At 33.0% G+C, this 17,192-nt stretch overlaps 3 protein-coding genes and 1 pseudogene across 4 annotated transcripts; 2 read left to right on the plus strand and 2 right to left on the minus strand.

The window, feature by feature from the left end:
* The first annotated feature begins 3,183 nt into the window (after positions 1-3,183).
* LOC130949528 (protein FAR1-RELATED SEQUENCE 5-like) lies at positions 3,184-3,699 on the plus strand. The gene has a single exon (XM_057878218.1). It carries the CDS (start codon positions 3,184-3,186, stop codon positions 3,697-3,699), a length of 516 nt encoding a protein of 171 aa, XP_057734201.1.
* Positions 3,700-6,541: 2,842 nt separating this feature from the next.
* LOC130948380 (cysteine synthase-like) lies at positions 6,542-12,947 on the minus strand. Of its 2 annotated transcripts, XM_057877096.1 has the most exons (12): positions 12,880-12,947; positions 12,737-12,785; positions 12,390-12,447; positions 12,160-12,269; positions 11,992-12,049; positions 11,582-11,845; positions 11,366-11,503; positions 11,167-11,218; positions 10,440-10,519; positions 9,844-9,903; positions 9,664-9,744; positions 6,542-6,846 (listed from the first exon to the last, which is right to left on the minus strand). In XM_057877096.1, exons 3-12 carry the CDS (start codon positions 12,435-12,437, stop codon positions 6,757-6,759), a joined length of 981 nt encoding a protein of 326 aa, XP_057733079.1. In that variant the 5' UTR covers positions 12,438-12,447; positions 12,737-12,785; positions 12,880-12,947; the 3' UTR covers positions 6,542-6,756. The 2 variants fall into 2 exon arrangements, 1 of the variants encoding a protein (XP_057733079.1); XR_009073029.1 differs by having other exon boundaries at positions 6,819-6,846; positions 10,440-11,071; positions 12,737-12,889.
* On the minus strand, positions 10,021-10,170 carry LOC130953225 (U1 spliceosomal RNA; annotated as a pseudogene).
* Positions 12,948-13,358: 411 nt separating the features above from the next.
* Positions 13,359-15,654, plus strand: LOC130949529 (protein FAR-RED IMPAIRED RESPONSE 1-like). The gene is made up of 5 exons (XM_057878219.1): positions 13,359-13,433; positions 14,072-14,236; positions 14,406-14,742; positions 14,898-15,284; positions 15,425-15,654. Exons 1-5 carry the CDS (start codon positions 13,359-13,361, stop codon positions 15,652-15,654), a joined length of 1,194 nt encoding a protein of 397 aa, XP_057734202.1.
* Positions 15,655-17,192: the final 1,538 nt, after the last annotated feature.

The raw sequence follows: 17,192 nt of genomic DNA on the forward strand, positions 1-17,192 counted from the left end.
ATATATTTTTTTAAAATAAGGGTAGTTTAGGAATAAAATTAAAAATTTTATTAAAAAGGACGATTTTAATACGAAAAAAATGTTAAGGATGATTTTAAGTCAAAAATTACGATCGGGACGGTTTCGATTCTGAGCATCAACGTTAGGGACCAAAATAATACTTATTCCTTATTGTTGCAATGTAAGATCATTTTAGAATTTCAGCCAGTGATGGACCCAGAAAATTTTAAGAGTATGGGCAAAAATATATCTTAAAATAAATTTCGTTGGACATTGTTAATTATATTAAAAATATAATAAAAATATAAAATTTTAAAAAGAGTTAATAAACACTTTCCTTCTTAAATACTATTTATTATATATAATTTATATAAAAATATATTTTTATTTCTAAAATTTAAACTTAAAATATTTTAATTAAATTATAAATAATTTATCTTCATAACTAATTTTATTTTTATGTATTTTATATACATTTAATAATAAAATACTGAATCAATTGGCACGATAGCGCCTATTAATACACTAGCATTTATAATTTGAAACTATAATTGTATATAAATAGCATAAAAAAATAAAAGTATATATGAAAAATATGTTTATATCAAATAATAAAAACTTATTTACAATTATTTTTCTCTCTTTCTTTTTGAAATAATTAATTTTTATATATTTTTTAATTTAATTTTGATATACTATTAGATAAAAAAATTTATACATCTATTTAATTATATATTATAATTTAAAAATATCTTTTATATTTATCACGTAAATAATTATTTAAAAGAATAACTATAATCAAATAACTATGTAAAAAAAGATATATATTTTAAAATATCAAAATTAACTTTTACGCTTTTAAACAATTGTTCTACTACTCATTATAATTTTCAAATATTAATTACCTCACATTGAATTAGAAAGTTTATTTTTTATAATATTTATGACATAATATACTTTTTAATCTAAAATAGTTATTACAAACAAGATTATTTAAAAGATAAAATTAAAAAATATTATATCATTTTAAAATAAAAAATATTAATTAATAGATAAATACTATTTTTTATCTCAACTAATTTTTTAAGACAAAAAAATACTGATAATTTTATTTATATTTAAAAAACAGATTTAATTTAGTAATTAACCAGTTGATTGGATTTAAAAATTCAGGTAGGATAATTGATAAATCGATAATGTATGGAGACATAAACATTAGGTACACATGTATGTTTCGTAATTTATACGGAAATGTGTTAAATAGATGTTGATTGAGTGGGATTTGGATTATCTAAATTTTAAAATTTATTTTAGGGAGTAAAATGTGATCTTTTATCATTTATTTTAAAAATAAGATCAAAAATAAATATAAGAAAAAAATTATTTAATAATAAAAAATTATACTTTATCCTTTAAAATAAAAATAAAAAATTTAATAAAAATAAAAAATTTAGAGGATTTAAATTCGATCGAGTGAAAGTGCATGTGATTAGTAGTTGCTGGATATTTAAAGTTCTGAGGGTTAAGGTGTTAACAAAAGCTGGTAATGATTAAGGTTGTAATCGGTGTATGAAGTTCGGGAGTTGATCATGGTTAAGTGTTAAAATAAATCCACCGGTCTAAGTACAATACCATGTGTTATTCCAATTTTCACCATGCATTCAAAACATCTATCTATTATTTATCTATTATCTATTATATTTATTATATCTTATTAATTTTAATGTCAAAATATGTCATATGTCATTTTCTTATTATAATTAAAATTAATTTTTTTTAAATTAAAAAACTCCTCCTTCTTTATTCCTTCACTCATTCTATCTCTCTTATATATCATTATCAATAATTAATTACAAATTTTACAATCAAAATATATAACATAATATTCTCTAATTGTATTTAAATTAAATTAAAATTAAAATTAAAATACTAAAATTAAAATATAGCTATATTATATATTATATTTATATATTACTATCTAATTTAATAAGTAAAATGTGTCACATGACATTCTTATTAAAATTTAGAGAAAATATTTTTCTCTAAAATTAGTAAACATCCTTCTTATATTTTCTTATTTACCTCTCTTTTTTTTCTATTTCCTTCTATCCTTCTCACTATATATATATAATTTATAATTCTTATTTTATATTAGTAATTTGACAAATCAAAATATGTTACCAGATATTTTTATTATAATTAAAATAAAAATTTTTCTTAGCTTCCAAAATTAACAAACTCCCTCTTTCATTCTTCTTCTTTATCTTTCTCTCTCTTTTCTCTCATTCTCTATTTTTCTCTACCTTTATATTCTACAAAAAATAAAATTAACAACATAATCGAATTTAAATAAAAATATTATTATATACATATTTTTTATTTAATTTTTAAATTTTTACTACTTATCTTTTTAATATATATTTTTACTTCTTTTTTTTTAAATATTTATTACATATAATTTAAGAAAATACCAATGTTGTGATTAGAAGTCAGAATCAAGATTCAATTATTTTAAAAAAATGAGTTAATTTTATAATTATCAATATAATTTTTTTATGTTAATATCTAATTATATTTTTATATATCTAGAAAAAAATATTATTTTTAAATAGCAAAAATAAAAATTAATTATCCCTATTTGTGCAACAAATTTAATACCTAATTAAATATAAAAATATACACGTCAAATTCTTTGAAATTTTTTATAACGAATGTTAAAATAAAATAAAAAAATTAAACTCTTTCATTTGAAAATAATAACTGAAAAATTTATTATTTAATTTTGTTTAAAACTCCGGTTTTCTTAGCCGACGAGAACTTTTGTGCGGAATTTCATTGATTTGGATAGGAGGTCAATTGGGAAAGGAGGCGATGGTAAAGCGGTGATGGACTACTTCAAACTGATGAAGGAGCGAGACAATCGTTTTTATTATAAAGTTGATTACAATGAGAAGGTTGAATTATTCGGATATTTTTTGCTAATCCTCAGAGCATTGCCGTGTACGAGTGCTTCGAGGATATTGTTACTTTGATACGACATAACTAACAAACAAGTACGACATGCCATTTGCTGTCTTTGTCAGAGTTAACCATCATAGGTAATCTGTACTTCTTGGATGTGGCTTACTTAACTCCGAAGATGAGGCTTTCTCTTTGTGGTTGTTTAATTCTTGGGTGAACTGTATGTCCGGATGGCCACCACCAGCTATTGTAACTAACCAATATTCCTCTATGAAAGCTGCTATTAGGAAGGCCCTGCCACATACTAGGCATAGATGGTGCTTGTGGCACATAATGAAGAAGGTTCGTGAAAAGTTCAAAGGATACGGTTGCTACGAACATAGTCAGGTTACAATGGGTGAAGTCGTTCACCAATGTTTGACTATAGAGAATTTTGAAGACAATTGGAATGGTTTTGTGAACACTTACTGTCTCGAGGACAACGAATGGTTGCAAGGGATGTGGAATAATCGCAGATGCTGGGTTCCAGTGTATCTGAAGGGTGACTTTGGGGCTAGAATATCATCCACTCAAAGAAGCGAGAGCGTCCATTTTTTGTTCGACAAGTATCTAAACCCGCAGACAACCTTGGGAGGCCGCAAGAATTTTGACTCTATGAATAAAGTTGTGCCATGTTGCTCCTTTAACAGCGAAACTAAAGTGCAGTTTCAGTTCGAATACATGAATGACATCTTTTAGAAGGTGCAGCATGAATTTCGAGAGAAGATGAACTGCGTTGTATCGTTGACGTAGGATGAAGACGATAACCAAGTCTAGAGGTGGTCCATGATGTTAAGATAGCAGGCCGATGATGAGAAGTGAGGCACCGAGTCAAGTTCAAGAGGGACGGGGTCTATATAGTGTGATTGCCTGCTATGTGAGTTTAAGGACATTATGTGCTATCATTTACTGGTTGTGCTTTAACAGGAGAGAGTTTCGGCTATCCTTAAATGGTATTTACTTCCGAGGTGGAGCAAGTGGATTTTCAAAAGGCATTCAACCATCAACAATTGTTACATGGTAGACCATAGACTGTTGCACGTGAAGCATTATGACCGCCTTCAAAACTATTTCATAAAGGTTGTAGAAGCAGTTGTATGCTCTAAGCAGTATAGTAACCTCCTATACAACTTGCTTAAGGAGTTCCATGCCCGTCTTCCCCAAAACATTTCTTGCAGTGACTGCGGTGCATCCGCTAATCATGGTTGAAAAGGAGTAAGCGAGTGTGGTAGAGTTGAAACGGACACCAATCTCAACATCTGTAGTCCCATGAAGGTTAAATGGAAGGAAACATAGGCATAAAGACAAACACATAAACTTTGCATCGTAGAGATACATAAACAAAGCATCAGGTACATGTACACTATTGCGTCACACATACACAAACTAAGCATTAGAGGCACATAAACAAAGCATCATGGAGTATCACATATAGATAATTTAAGCATCAGAAAAAAACTAGCATAAACTAAGCATCAATAGTAAAACCAAGGATAGTATTCATGGTTGGAAGATAGTAGAATGTGGTGCAGAGTCATAGCTAGTGGAGGTAGATTTGTTTGGATCACGGTCATACACATTCTACTCGTCGTCAGGGTTTGAAAGGTAGTCTTCATTACCAATGAAGTTGTCTTCAACATTTTCTGTTACTTCTACTTATTTTGCCTTTGCCCACTTCATGCAAGCTTTCCTTATGGCTAATCTACCTATACAATATCTATTATTTTGTTCTCCTTACGGATTCTTAGGAGGGAGATTTCATAATAATTGTCATTAGAACCTTCAAGTTTGGCGTAGCCCCACCAAGCCTTTCTAGGTCTTTTTTGAAATCATCTTGCTCTTTCACACGGAACTCATTTTCTCGCCTTATAGCCTCCTTCTCAAGCTCCTCAGGCACGATGGTCTCATACTGCTAGTACACCCGGTCCAGCATGTTGATATAGCCGTCCTGGAAGAATTCTCGATCATGGTAAGGCTTAGGGATACATGGGATACTACTTATTGTATCGCCATGAAAGTGATTCAGTTGTTTGAGTTGAAATCCACTTCGATAATGAGGCATGTTTATATTAGCCGATATAGATCTATTTTGCTTCCTCTGTTCTTTTTCACCATTATTTCTTTGTTTTCCCGTAACATGTCTAGCTGGACTATTTCTTGTAATTCCCAAGATGAGTAAAACCATGGTGGGAGAATAAAATCTCGAACATGTGCGAAAATAAGCTCCGGAATATTCTCAGGATTGACTAGTAGAGTTGCATCAGAAAACCCTATGTGAGCTATTGTCTTGTCATTGGAAGGAAACACTTAAAACTTCATTGGAAGTTGCACCTCCGTCAAATCGGGTGTCAAATATTGGTTAAAATATTCATCAAGATTGACCTCGGAGATACCTCTACACATAAGTAGATGTTCCTTCGCATAAGGCAGGGGCATGTGAAGGTGAAGATCGGGCATGTGAAGGTGAAGATCTTCATGATATCTTCCTTCTTACTTTTGGAACATGTGCCCACTTGTTACGACATGTTCCATCGATCTATAGCAAGTTCTTTGCTGTAGGATTCTTTGCAGTGAGCAGTGTAGATTTTCACTATATTTTGGTCAGAAACCAACAATTTAGAATCTCTTTTCATTGGTCATCACGTGTTGAAATAGTGTTTTTCCTTTAGCAATTATAGTCTGAAATTTTATTCCCTCAACAGTTGCATTTCCTTTCGCTGCATTTCCTTTCGCTGTACGTGTAGCTCTAATAAGATCAATGTTACATTATGACCGAATTCTTATAATATTTTAAAATTTCATATACCTATCCTATTGTGTACGGTCGAAATCACGGACCGTGGGTTGCGAGAAATTTCTTATTGTATCCCTTTCCTAAATATCACCCCTTGCTTCCCTTACCCGTCTTAACTAGGTTGAAGGGTGTACCATGTGGTCGAATCCATAGACTAAATCTTTCTATCACATTTTCAGCAGCATCTGATGAGTGACAACTCAGACAAGTTCGACTGCTGAATGTGGAACTCACGGACCGCAAGTAAAGCCCTCTGGTGATCCTTGTGAGCCTGTTAGGCCAATATTTGAAGGAAGGTCTCTCTATCAAAGAAGTCTCTTTCACCCATTCCTATAAATACCATCAGTTCTAAATACAAAAGTCTTCATAAGTAAGAAGGATGAGTATTCCCTGGCCTGATAGGTTTTATGATCCAGTGCTTCCTCTTGAGATCAACTACACACCTAAAAAAAAGTATGACTTGATGGAGAGGTATTAGGCATTAGAAAGGTCTAGCATATTTGCTTACAACATGCATCCCAGTGCTAGGTTTTCCATAAGAAATTTGAGGACCTTGAGGAAGGAATAGGCGTATAGGGAGAAAGGAAGGACTGGATGCCTACTCGTGTAGGAGGCCGGTTAGGCATTCTCTTGGACAGGCCTGGAGAAGGCAGTGAATGTCATAAAGCACGAGAATAATCAGATGATATTTCAAGGTCATACGGGACCTCAATGTACAATAACTTAGTCATGTAACATCACCATTTTTTTATAATTTTAAGCTAGGCTTGTCAGAATTTTATTTTATGTTTTTAAAATTATAGGTTTATTTAATTTAATAAAAATTCCCATTATTTCGTAGACAGCTCCCGAAGTATCATCGGTCTGCAAATCATCTAACTTACTATATAGTATATAGATTGCACTATGGATTATAACAATGGAGCTAAGAAATTTATGCAAACTATTATCGAATTGGGACCTTAGTCAAATGTCAATTTTTCAGCTTCGTGCCTGATGGATTCAAACAATGGTGAAGACAAATAACGCTCTCCAAAACTGGGGAATATCACCTGCAAAACAATGGTAATAAAATTTCTGAGCAATGACATTAAAGGAGTTATAACCACTTCTGCTCCAAGATCATAACTTAAAAAAGTTTTAAAAATACTTCTAATATTTAATTTAATTTAATGTTGTCCCTAATATTTAAATTTGGTTCTAATTTTCATACATGATTGTCCCTCCATCAGTGGTTGTGAGGTTGAGGTTAGGGTGGTGGAGGTGGCTGTTGGGTGGAGTGGGGTTGTGGTCAGTGGTGGAGCTTAGTTCAGACAAGGGGGGGCCACGGCCCCCCCAAATTTTTTATACAAAAATTAGTAGTACTTTTTCAAAAGATAAAAAATAATTCAATTGGTTTAAATACTTTACTATGACTTAAAGTACCCAATAAATTTAATAAGCAACACTCTTTCTACCTTTAAGTTTAAATATAAAAAATTAGATATTTTTATTTATTTAATTTAATATTATTTTATATTTTACTATTTATTTAATTTAATTTTTTATATGATAAAAAATAATTGAATATTCAATAAGTATTAATATTATTGTATTTGTATAAATTGATAAAAAAAAATTCAATAAATATTATAAATTTTAATATTTGTTCTTCTAACTTCTTCTTTACATATTCTACAGGATATATATTCAAATTTTATTATAAAATAATAATGAAAAATTAAAGAATTGATGCATTTTTTAAGAGGAAGACTAATATTTAAGAAGGAGAACATATAATTTTTACAATATCAACACATGTAGATAGTTTTTCTACTTTAATGAATCGCGAAAAAAGTGAGATACAACTTTTAAAAGTTCAAAAAGTTACATCTGATAAGTTTGACCTTAATTTTTTGGAACGAGACCCTGAAAAACGGCTTTAAATTTGGCAATATCACCAAAACCAGAGAAATGAGATTAGACGAGCTTATCTTAAATGGAGTCCATATCAAAAGCATTTTGACAATTATCTTCTATGTGGCCCCCAAAATTTTATTTCAAGTTCCGCCACTGGTTGTGGTACTGAGGTTGAGGGTCGTGGTGGCAATAACAGTGACTGGATGGGATGGGTTGTTGATGGATCAGATGTGGTGTGTTGATGATGATGGAGGGACAAGAATGTGATGAGTGGTAATATGATATTGATATTGATGATGACAACAGAGGGACAAAATTGAAAAAAGAAAATTTGGCAATTTGTTGATTGTTAAAAAAGCAATATAATAAGAATAGAATTGGAATTTATAAGAGAGAAAATCGAATCAAATTAATCATTATTGATATTTTTAAAACTTTTGACCAAAAAAAAAAATTAACCTAAGAATAAAGTCAATAAACAACCTCTTACTGTGAGTTTAGCTGATGTCTTTGCCTATTAGACATGAATATGATGGCACATGATCACGGTATGTTTAGAAAAACATGCTGACACACAAAACACATGTATCTAGTATTTTCATCACCTTTATCACCAACAACTTTTTTTTTTCTTTTTACCAAAGATTAGGAAACTCGAACCCGCGACCTCTTAGATGAATATGGGAATATTATGTCATTTGAACTATAACTCATTGACACTAACAACTTTTTCTTTATTAAGGATAAAATTAGTTTTTCATTATCTATAACAATATCTATAACAATATATAATGACAATATCAGAAGTTTTGATGTCCAAATTTAAGTTCTAATATTACCTTTAATAAAAAAAATTATTATTGAAAAAATTTTTCCTGTACAACCATTAATTATTTTAAATAAAAAAATTTCCACCCACTTTAAACAAAAATTTTATTAAAAGTTTTCTATTGAATATAAATCATTGTTGCATATTTTTAAAGAATAAAAGTATAATAGTTTAAACAGAGCAATTGTTTTTTTAAATAAATGTACAAAGAATAATTTTTCTCTTTAAATTATTATTATCATATTATTTTAATACTTTTGGTACCTACACAATGTATTACCGCAAAGTATCATTTTTGTCCTTAATGTTTGGAGTAAGTCCTATTTGTGTCTCTAATGTTTAAATCGTCCTATTCATATTCCTAACATTTGTAAAAGTGATTCAATATTATCCTGCCGTCAATTACACATTATGAGCTTTAGTTTGAGTTTTGAAAATCTCTTCTTAAAGCTAGAATACAAATGTTTGGAATAGAACTAATGATCCACTCCAAAAAAATAGTTCATCAAAAGTTAACTAATTCTTGCAACATTTATATAATTCACTTTTTTAGGGACATAATTGAACTTAAACACAAATAGTGGGTACAATATTAAAATCGAATACATCCAAGTGAGACCTAATTGAGAATGAATACATCCAAGTGAGAATAATTGAAAAATACAATCTGGTTTATTATTTTAATTGACGGCAGGATAACATTAAATCACTTTTATTTCCGTCTAGCATGAACTCGTTGTTTATTATCTGGTACGCTGCCTCCTTGGGTTATTTTAGTAGGTATGTGGATGATTATTTTAATTCTTAGTCGGATAGTCATTTTTAGTAGGTACTTAGATAGTTATTTTAATTCTTATGTAGATGGTTATTTGATTGGAACGAGTTTAGTTAGATACAATTAAAATACGTTGGATGTTCAATTTACTAGGTATCACGATGATTAAGTTTTTGAATTACCAAATAGAGTTTTTTGGTTGGGTAATTAGGGTAGAGTATTTTTTTTTAACTTTTTTGAGCTAAATTTCCATCCCGTTGTTCACTTGTCTACCTAGCGAAGCGGTTACCACATATATTTTTGTGTTTTGAGACCCTAAAACAAACACAGGCTAGAGTCTTAGACAAACTGAGGATCATAACTTACAACAATGAGCTTTCCGGCATTCTCTGGTTTCTTCGCCAATTTTATTGCAGCTGCTGCTGCGGCTCCTGATGAAATTCCCATCTGCAGAAGTATCCACACACAGCCAGTATGTAAAGTTGAAACAATTATTATTGATTGAATAGGATATAAACAGCCAACAACAATAACTTCATTTCATACCAGCAAACCTTCTTTCAAGGCGAGCAACTTAGCTGTTTCAATAGCTTCTTGACTTGTAACCTGCAGCTCATAAAACCTTGTTTGGTCAAAACAGAAACCAAAAACTTATTACATATCATGTTTCAAGAATTATATACTATATAAACCATGCAACGAAAATATTTAAACTTATATTTGAACAGGGCAGCGCGAACATAGGCCCCCACTAAGACAAATTATGACGCCACATGGGTAGACCTTAGGCTCGCTCGCACCCTAAGTGCAATGGAAGTCACCAACCTAGGCCATGGACCTTATTGATCGCCCATTGACCTGTCAATTATATAAAAGTTTGATTTTGCAATCTTCTGAATTCGTTTTGATACCTAGATATTGTACTATTGTACCATCCAATGCTAAGTGAGAAAGATCTCTGCACATAATCTAATTAAATTATTTTTAGTAAATTCACTGAAAAATACAAATAATGACAGTATTATCCCAAACAGAACAAGTGAGATTGCTATAAAGCACAAAATCTCATCATTCCAAAGAAAGGGAATGGTCAAGTTTTAAATCATAATAGAAAAACAATCTCCAAATGTATTAGTAGTTACCTGAATAACTTCATCTAGGAGATTAACATCAAGCACATGGGGAATGATACCAGCACCAATCCCTTGGATAAGATGCTTACCTTTGACATTTGCACAAATAGAGAGAACAATTAGTAAACAGCTTCATGTCATAATAATAAATATAAAAATAGAGTAAACCCCTGATGCCTGACAAAACACATGAAGGACAAAGTCATTGCTTAGGATTTGACAATGACATTCCTCTCAGCTCTTGCACCATTCGTAAAGGGGCTACAGCTTAGTTCTTCCATACGAAATAAATGCATAGGAGGACTAATTTGTCTATCTTTGTTTTTCAATGTCGAGAGACTAGTAAATTAAACAATGTGACTTCCATGCTTGAGACTTCACATTGGTTTTCATGGCAACCACCTACTATTAATCCAGTCACACTCTCAGGTCTGAAGACAATGAAATTGACCTGCATCAATTAATCTGAATCAGTTAGACCAGATATCTGATTTGTTGACAGTCTTCCTGTTCCTGCAGCAGGGCTTCATTATCTTCTATTGCTCCGATTCTCTTCTTCGGTAGATAAACAAATGTACTTTGATATATAGTAATTGATACATTGATGAAAGTAAAGCATTGTATTCCTTGACTTCTAAATCCTTCATGAACATCATCATAGAGCCATGAAGTTACTCAATGAAAGAGCAATAGATTACTAAAAAGAAATACGCAGAAAGGTAAAGTAAAAAATCACCTGGGGTTCCTCCGTTTAGAACTGCACTTTCAGCTGGTTCAACACCATACACCTATTTGAAAACAAAAGAGAAAACAAAAAACAAAACAGCAAAAATAATAGAGTTAGCTCAATCAAAGTATCAAACAGTAGAAAACTTGTTCAAACATTCGATCAATCAGTCAGTGCAGAAAGCATTCGTGGCAAATAAGAAGCCCACCTTGATATCTGGGTTTTTCTCCTTGAGGAATTTTCCAGCGCCTTGAATTGTACCCCCAGTTCCGATCCCTGCAACCAAAGCATCAACTTTGCCTCCCGAGTCTCGCCAAATCTCTGGGCCAGTGGTGTCGTAATGAATCTACAGGGTTGAAAAATTAATATGCTGCGAAATTCCCAACCTAGAAACCAAATTAGGCAAAATGAATGAAGAGAATACCTTTGGATTTGCAGGATTCTCAAATTGATGGAGCATATGGCTATTAGGATTCTTGGCTACTAGCTCTTCTGCCTTCTGGAAAACCCCAGCGACTCCTTTAGCAGGATCTGTCAGATACACCTCAGCTCCAAAGGCTAACAATACAATTTTTCTCTCAAGACTCACAAGAGATGGCATAGTCACTTGGAGCTTGTAACCCTTCAATGCTGCTATCGACGCGAGTCCTATACCGGTATTGCCACTAGTCGCCTCCACAAGAACGGTCTTTCCAACCATCATTCAACCAGATTAAACTTTCTTAGGTTATACATCAAACAATATCAATATGTAGTACAATACATTTAATTTAACTCCTGAGAGGAACATGAACACTGAAGAATCTCTGCATATGTACGAAAGAAATTACTAACTTTTCCGGGTGTAATGAGGCCTTTTGCCTCAGCATCTTCAATCATGCTCAACGCTATCCTGAAGGAGTAAAAGAGAATATCATCATTGCAAGTTCTCAAATATCCTTAAACCCTATACTAAACAGCTTTGCCTTTAATTATTGAAATTGAGAGATTTCATTTTCATGCCTATCTTTGACACTAGAACAGGGTTGCATTGACTCTAGCTTAGCAGCAATTCGCGCTGTGCAACCGTCCACAATGTGGTTCAGGTACACCATTGGGGTTGCCCCAATTAACTGTAGATAGAAGAAAAGGAGAAAAATTTTAATAATTCTCTTGAACATAAAGATCAAAATTCTGCAAGCTTGGCAAATATAAAAAGTGCAGAAGTTATAGTTGTTATGGCAAAGCATTACTTCAGTAAAATCCTTCTTAATTGCAAGCTTTGGCTCCATGTCTTCCATTAAAAAAAACCTACAAGCAGATCAAGTGAAAATGATAAGAAGAAAAGAATGTTGGCCAAGAGTATGAACAACTCAGTCAAGATTTTTCACACACACACACCCCCACACCCAGAAAGGTAAATAAATAAATAAAATAAAAATAAAGAAAATTGACGGTTGACTCCTCGCTCTTGGACTAAAAAACGGGAAGCAAGCTAAGTATTGCAGCAACCATGAAGCACCATCAGAGGAAATTACAGTTATTGCAAAAGTGTAAAGGTGTAAAACATGGTGATTGCAAAGGTGTAATTGGTGATTACCTAGTTGAACTTCGGTTGCTATGTCTTCAGTGAGTACAGGTAAGCGAACCTGTTAAGCCAGGAGAAAGACTCCGAATCAGAAGAGACACAAAACAAAAGCATAAATGCATAACCATGTCAACAATTTAACTTCAGAAGATTACATGTTTTAAGATATTTTTGTTTTATGGATTTGTCTGCACGTTATCGTTCAAAGTCTGAGTCACCCATTAATGTTATCCAATAATTAATGAATTATATTTTCGGCATTCTTCATATAAAATAATAATAAAAAAGCTCTACATCCGTAAATAATTCATCCAAGTAACTTGTCTCTCAGGCGCCTCCCCCACTCCCTAGCTCGTTTGTCATACACGCGCCACATATAACCTAAATCTTTTTTTGTTGCTGCATGATAAATCTTTTGCTGTAATGTAAACCTTTTTTTCCGTTGCACGTTTTCGTTCTTCTTCTTCAACGTAATAAGCTTCGTCGTTCTCCTCTGTTTGCGTTTTCTTAATCGTTCTTCTTTTTCTTCTTTGTTTGAGTTCTTCTTTATTGATTTGCATTGTCTTCAATGTAATAAGTTTCGTCGTTCTTCCTCTTCGTTTTCTTCTTCGATCTTCACTTCTGAATCAAAACAATGAAAGATTCGAGTTCAAATAAGTTGAATGAGAACGATTTAGATTATTGTTCTGAAACGAATCATGCTGATGAGGTTTGGATTATTCAATTTTGAATTGAATTGAATTGAATGCAATTGTTAATCTTATTTGAATTGTATTCAATGGACATAGGTGTTTTTGAATCTGAATCTGAATTGAATTGAATTTTATGGACGAAGGTATTTTTGTATTCAAATTTAATTTTGTATAATAGATTATGTTTTGTTCACTCAGTACTATAAAGTTGTTTCACTATGAGTACGTGTTTCGGTTCGTTATGCAGAAAGGAGTTTGAATTTGAATATATAGAATGGATTATGTTTCGTTCACTGAGTAATATATAATTGTTTCACCGTATTGATAGTTTCGGTTCACTATGTAGACGAGCTGAATGTAATTGTTAATTTTATTTGAATTGAATTCAATGGACATAGGTGTTTTTGAATCTGAATTGAATTGAATTGAATTCAACGGACGAAGGTGTTTGTGTTTTTGTATTCAAATTTGATTTTGTATAATGGATTATGTTTCGTTCACTCAGTACTATAAAGTTGTTTCACTATGAGTATGTGTTTTGGTTCGTTATGCATAAAGGAGTTTGAATTTGAATATATATATAATGGATTATGTTTTGTTCACTGAGTAATATAAAATTGTTTCACCGCATTGACATTTTCGGTTCACTATGCAGACCAGCTGTGTTGTGGATGAAAAATTTGTCCCAAAAGTGGGGATGATTTTCAAGACACTAGAAGAAGCTGGAAAGTTCTACAAACATTATTTCAAACTTGCCGGCTTTTCTACCAAAATAAGGAACATGACTCGGGACAGAGACAAGATTAAGAATCAGCTAATCGTATGCAGCAGAGAAGGGAGGTGAAAATCCAAGATATCTCCAACTCTGACGACAAACCCCTCAGCTGGGTTAAACTGTCCAGCCAGGATTTACATACACATAATGAAAGACGTCGGTCTTTGGACAATTTCCAAAGTCATTCTGAATCACTCACATCATTGCTGTCCAGACCAGGAAGGTGCTCAAACAACACAGGGAGCTTAGCATGTTCGTGCATTGCACAATTGAAACCAACGAGGAAGCCAGAATCAGACCGAGCAAAATTTACCAATCATTTCTGGCAACAGCCAGCAGCCATCGTGAACTAAGTTTTATAGAAAAAGACGTGAGAAATTACATCACAAGGGAAGTACGGAATATTTCCAAACAAGGCGATGCCAAAGAATTTGGGAAGTACCTACTAAGAATGAAAGAGAAGAACCAGGATTTCTTCTTTGAGCTCAACCTCGAAGGCGATCATTGTATTAAACATGCATTCTGGGCTGACGCAAGAAGCAGGGCCGCATGTGAGTATTTCAGAGTCGTGGTTTAATTCGACACCACCTGCAACACAAACAGGTATTCCGTTCAGTCACAAATAGTTTTATGTTCAGTGAATGAACAAATTTCAGTTCACCACTGTCTGGGTTCGTCTATTTATGCAGGTACAATATGGTTTTAGGTTCTTTTGTTGGCATGAATCACCACGGTCAGTCGACACTTCTCGGATGCGCGCTGATGAAAAATGAGGACATCCAATCATTCAAATGGCTATTCAACTGTTGGCTCCATTGCATGGGAGGGACGGCACCAAAAGGCATGCTTATCGACCAATGCGCATTGATTCAAAGGGCAATTGAGCTATGCATGCCAACAACAATTCACCGATGGGGCATCTGGCACATCATGAAGAAGATCCCACACAAATTAAACGGGTACAAGCGACATGACAAAATTGAACAAGAGATGAGCTATGCTGTTTGGAACTCGTACACAAAAGACGCATTTGACAGAAACTGGAATGATTTCCTCACAAAGTACGGCCTCGGAGGCAATAAGTGGCTCTCAGGTAACCAAGGTTTCAATTCGAATTATTTTCATACCCATACCTATTTTTTTTCAAAATATGAACTGGTTTCGGTTCACCATGCCGTATTGGTTCGATTTATTCTGTGGAGCTGTACGAGGATCAACATATATGAATTCCAGTTTACCTGGATCACCACTTCTGGGCTGGGATGAGAAGCACACAAAGGAGTGAGAGCAGGTATGTATTTTTTAACAAGTTCATCACACGCAATAGCTCCCTGAGACAATTCGTGAAGCAATACGACAATTATGTAGCAAGCACGGAGCAAAGAAAGAGAGAATTCGATGCTGCAGATTTTCACACCGTGATACCGTGCGCAACAAAATTAGCAATAGAGGCCCAGTTTTAGCATGTGTATACCAACGAGAAGTTCAGGGAAGTTCAAGCACAATTCAGAGGTAAAGTGAACTGCATCACAAGATCAATGCATTCCACCCTAGGTTTCACAACATACGAAGTCGTAGAGCAGGTTTCCAACTTCACATTCAACAAGTTTTTCCTCACCTACGACGTAGTATCATGAAAGGTAAAGTGCTAGTGCTTGCTGTTCGAGTCAAGGGGCATATTGTGTCGCCATTGCCTGAGTGTTCTAAGCTGAGCGAGTTGATAACATGGCACCGAAATACATACTAGAATGCTGGAGTAAGAACATAAAGAAGAGGCACACACACATCAAGAGTAGCCAAGATGAGCCTCTATTGCATCCGAGAAGTAAGAGATTTGATGAATTGGTGTTTCGTTCGCACAATATATGTGAATTTGCATCCGAGTCTGAGGAGCTGACCGGAATTATGCACCGGGTGTTTGACATGGTCATGGCTGAGATGCAAGAATATCAAGTGAGAAGCAAAGGAAAAGGTTCGTTATCCCACGAAGAAGCGACGTTTAGCGACGTGAACGACTTTTAAAGCCTGCCACGCGTCAAAACAAGAGGCCAGCCCAAGAACAAACTTGGATTAAACTTGGAAAAAATATCTCAAATGCCATGAAGAAAAAGAAAAAGACAGCTCCAAGCGAGGTAAAATTGACTTGCTTTCGATTAGGAAAAAATTCATTTGTGCATTTTGCTAATATACAATTAATTATGTCTTTTGTAGTTGAACCTTTTAGACGGCGGATAAACGATTTAGTCAAGCTCCAGTCTTTACAATGCACCAGATATGAATTATCCCAGAGAGGATTATACAAGTTTTAGTTCTTATTAATATAAATTTCTTTTCACCCATGAGCAAATTTCGGTTGACTAAGGTTTTAGGAGGGTTAATTTCTAAATGTTATTAGTCTTTAATGAATAGTCAGTTTTTTGTGAAATTCTTTATTTAAAAGTCAATTTTTTCTTTATTGAATAGTCAACTTATTGTGCTATGTCAGAGAGTTCAGGCGTTTCTGAAACCAAATACTGATAGAAACATTTTTTTATAATTAGCTCTCTGAATTTCTATACTGTGTGTTTGTAACTTTCGATTCATCCAGTGTATTAATTTCAATTCACTGTGTTTTTTGGGGGGTTCTTAATGTCTTTGTAAATACATTGATTCCAATCACTGTGAACTTGGAACAAAATAACAGCCAGACAGTTCCAAGAGATATATAAATGAACATCTCTGGCAGATAGGACAAGGAGTAATCCATCTTGAATCAGATATAAATATTAACATTAGATATACATTGATATTAAGAATAGATATATACATTAACGTTTACATTAATATTGACATATATACATTGAAAGAAGCATTGTTTGCTTTTTTAATTAAGTTAGACAAAATATTGTTAATTACAACCAGTCAATCATAGTATATCCTATTTGCTATCTAAATCCCCATATGAGAATTTACAATAAGGGCTGGAGAAGGTAGCAGATGACTTTGGGAGTCTTATTACTTC

This window comes from Arachis stenosperma, chromosome 9 (assembly GCF_014773155.1).
Source record: "Arachis stenosperma cultivar V10309 chromosome 9, arast.V10309.gnm1.PFL2, whole genome shotgun sequence".
NCBI classification, from domain to species: domain Eukaryota; kingdom Viridiplantae; phylum Streptophyta; class Magnoliopsida; order Fabales; family Fabaceae; genus Arachis; species Arachis stenosperma.

Coding starts and splice junctions, on each gene's coding strand:
- LOC130949528 (XM_057878218.1), top strand. CDS start 3,184: ATGTCCGGATGGCCACCACCAGCTATTGTAACTAACCAATATTCCTCT.
- LOC130948380 (XM_057877096.1), bottom strand. CDS start 12,437: ATGGAAGACATGGAGCCAAAGCTTGCAATTAAGAAGGATTTTACTGAA. Junction 11,846..11,991: donor GCCTCATTACACCCGGAAAA/GTTAGTAATTTC, acceptor ATGGTTGGAAAG/ACCGTTCTTGTGGAGGCGAC. Junction 10,520..11,166: donor TCTAAACGGAGGAACCCCAG/GTGATTTTTTAC, acceptor CAAATGTCAAAG/GTAAGCATCTTATCCAAGGG.
- LOC130949529 (XM_057878219.1), top strand. CDS start 13,359: ATGAAAGATTCGAGTTCAAATAAGTTGAATGAGAACGATTTAGATTAT. Junction 13,434..14,071: donor AAACGAATCATGCTGATGAG/GTTTGGATTATT, acceptor TTCACTATGCAG/ACCAGCTGTGTTGTGGATGA. Junction 14,743..14,897: donor CGCAAGAAGCAGGGCCGCAT/GTGAGTATTTCA, acceptor ATATGGTTTTAG/GTTCTTTTGTTGGCATGAAT.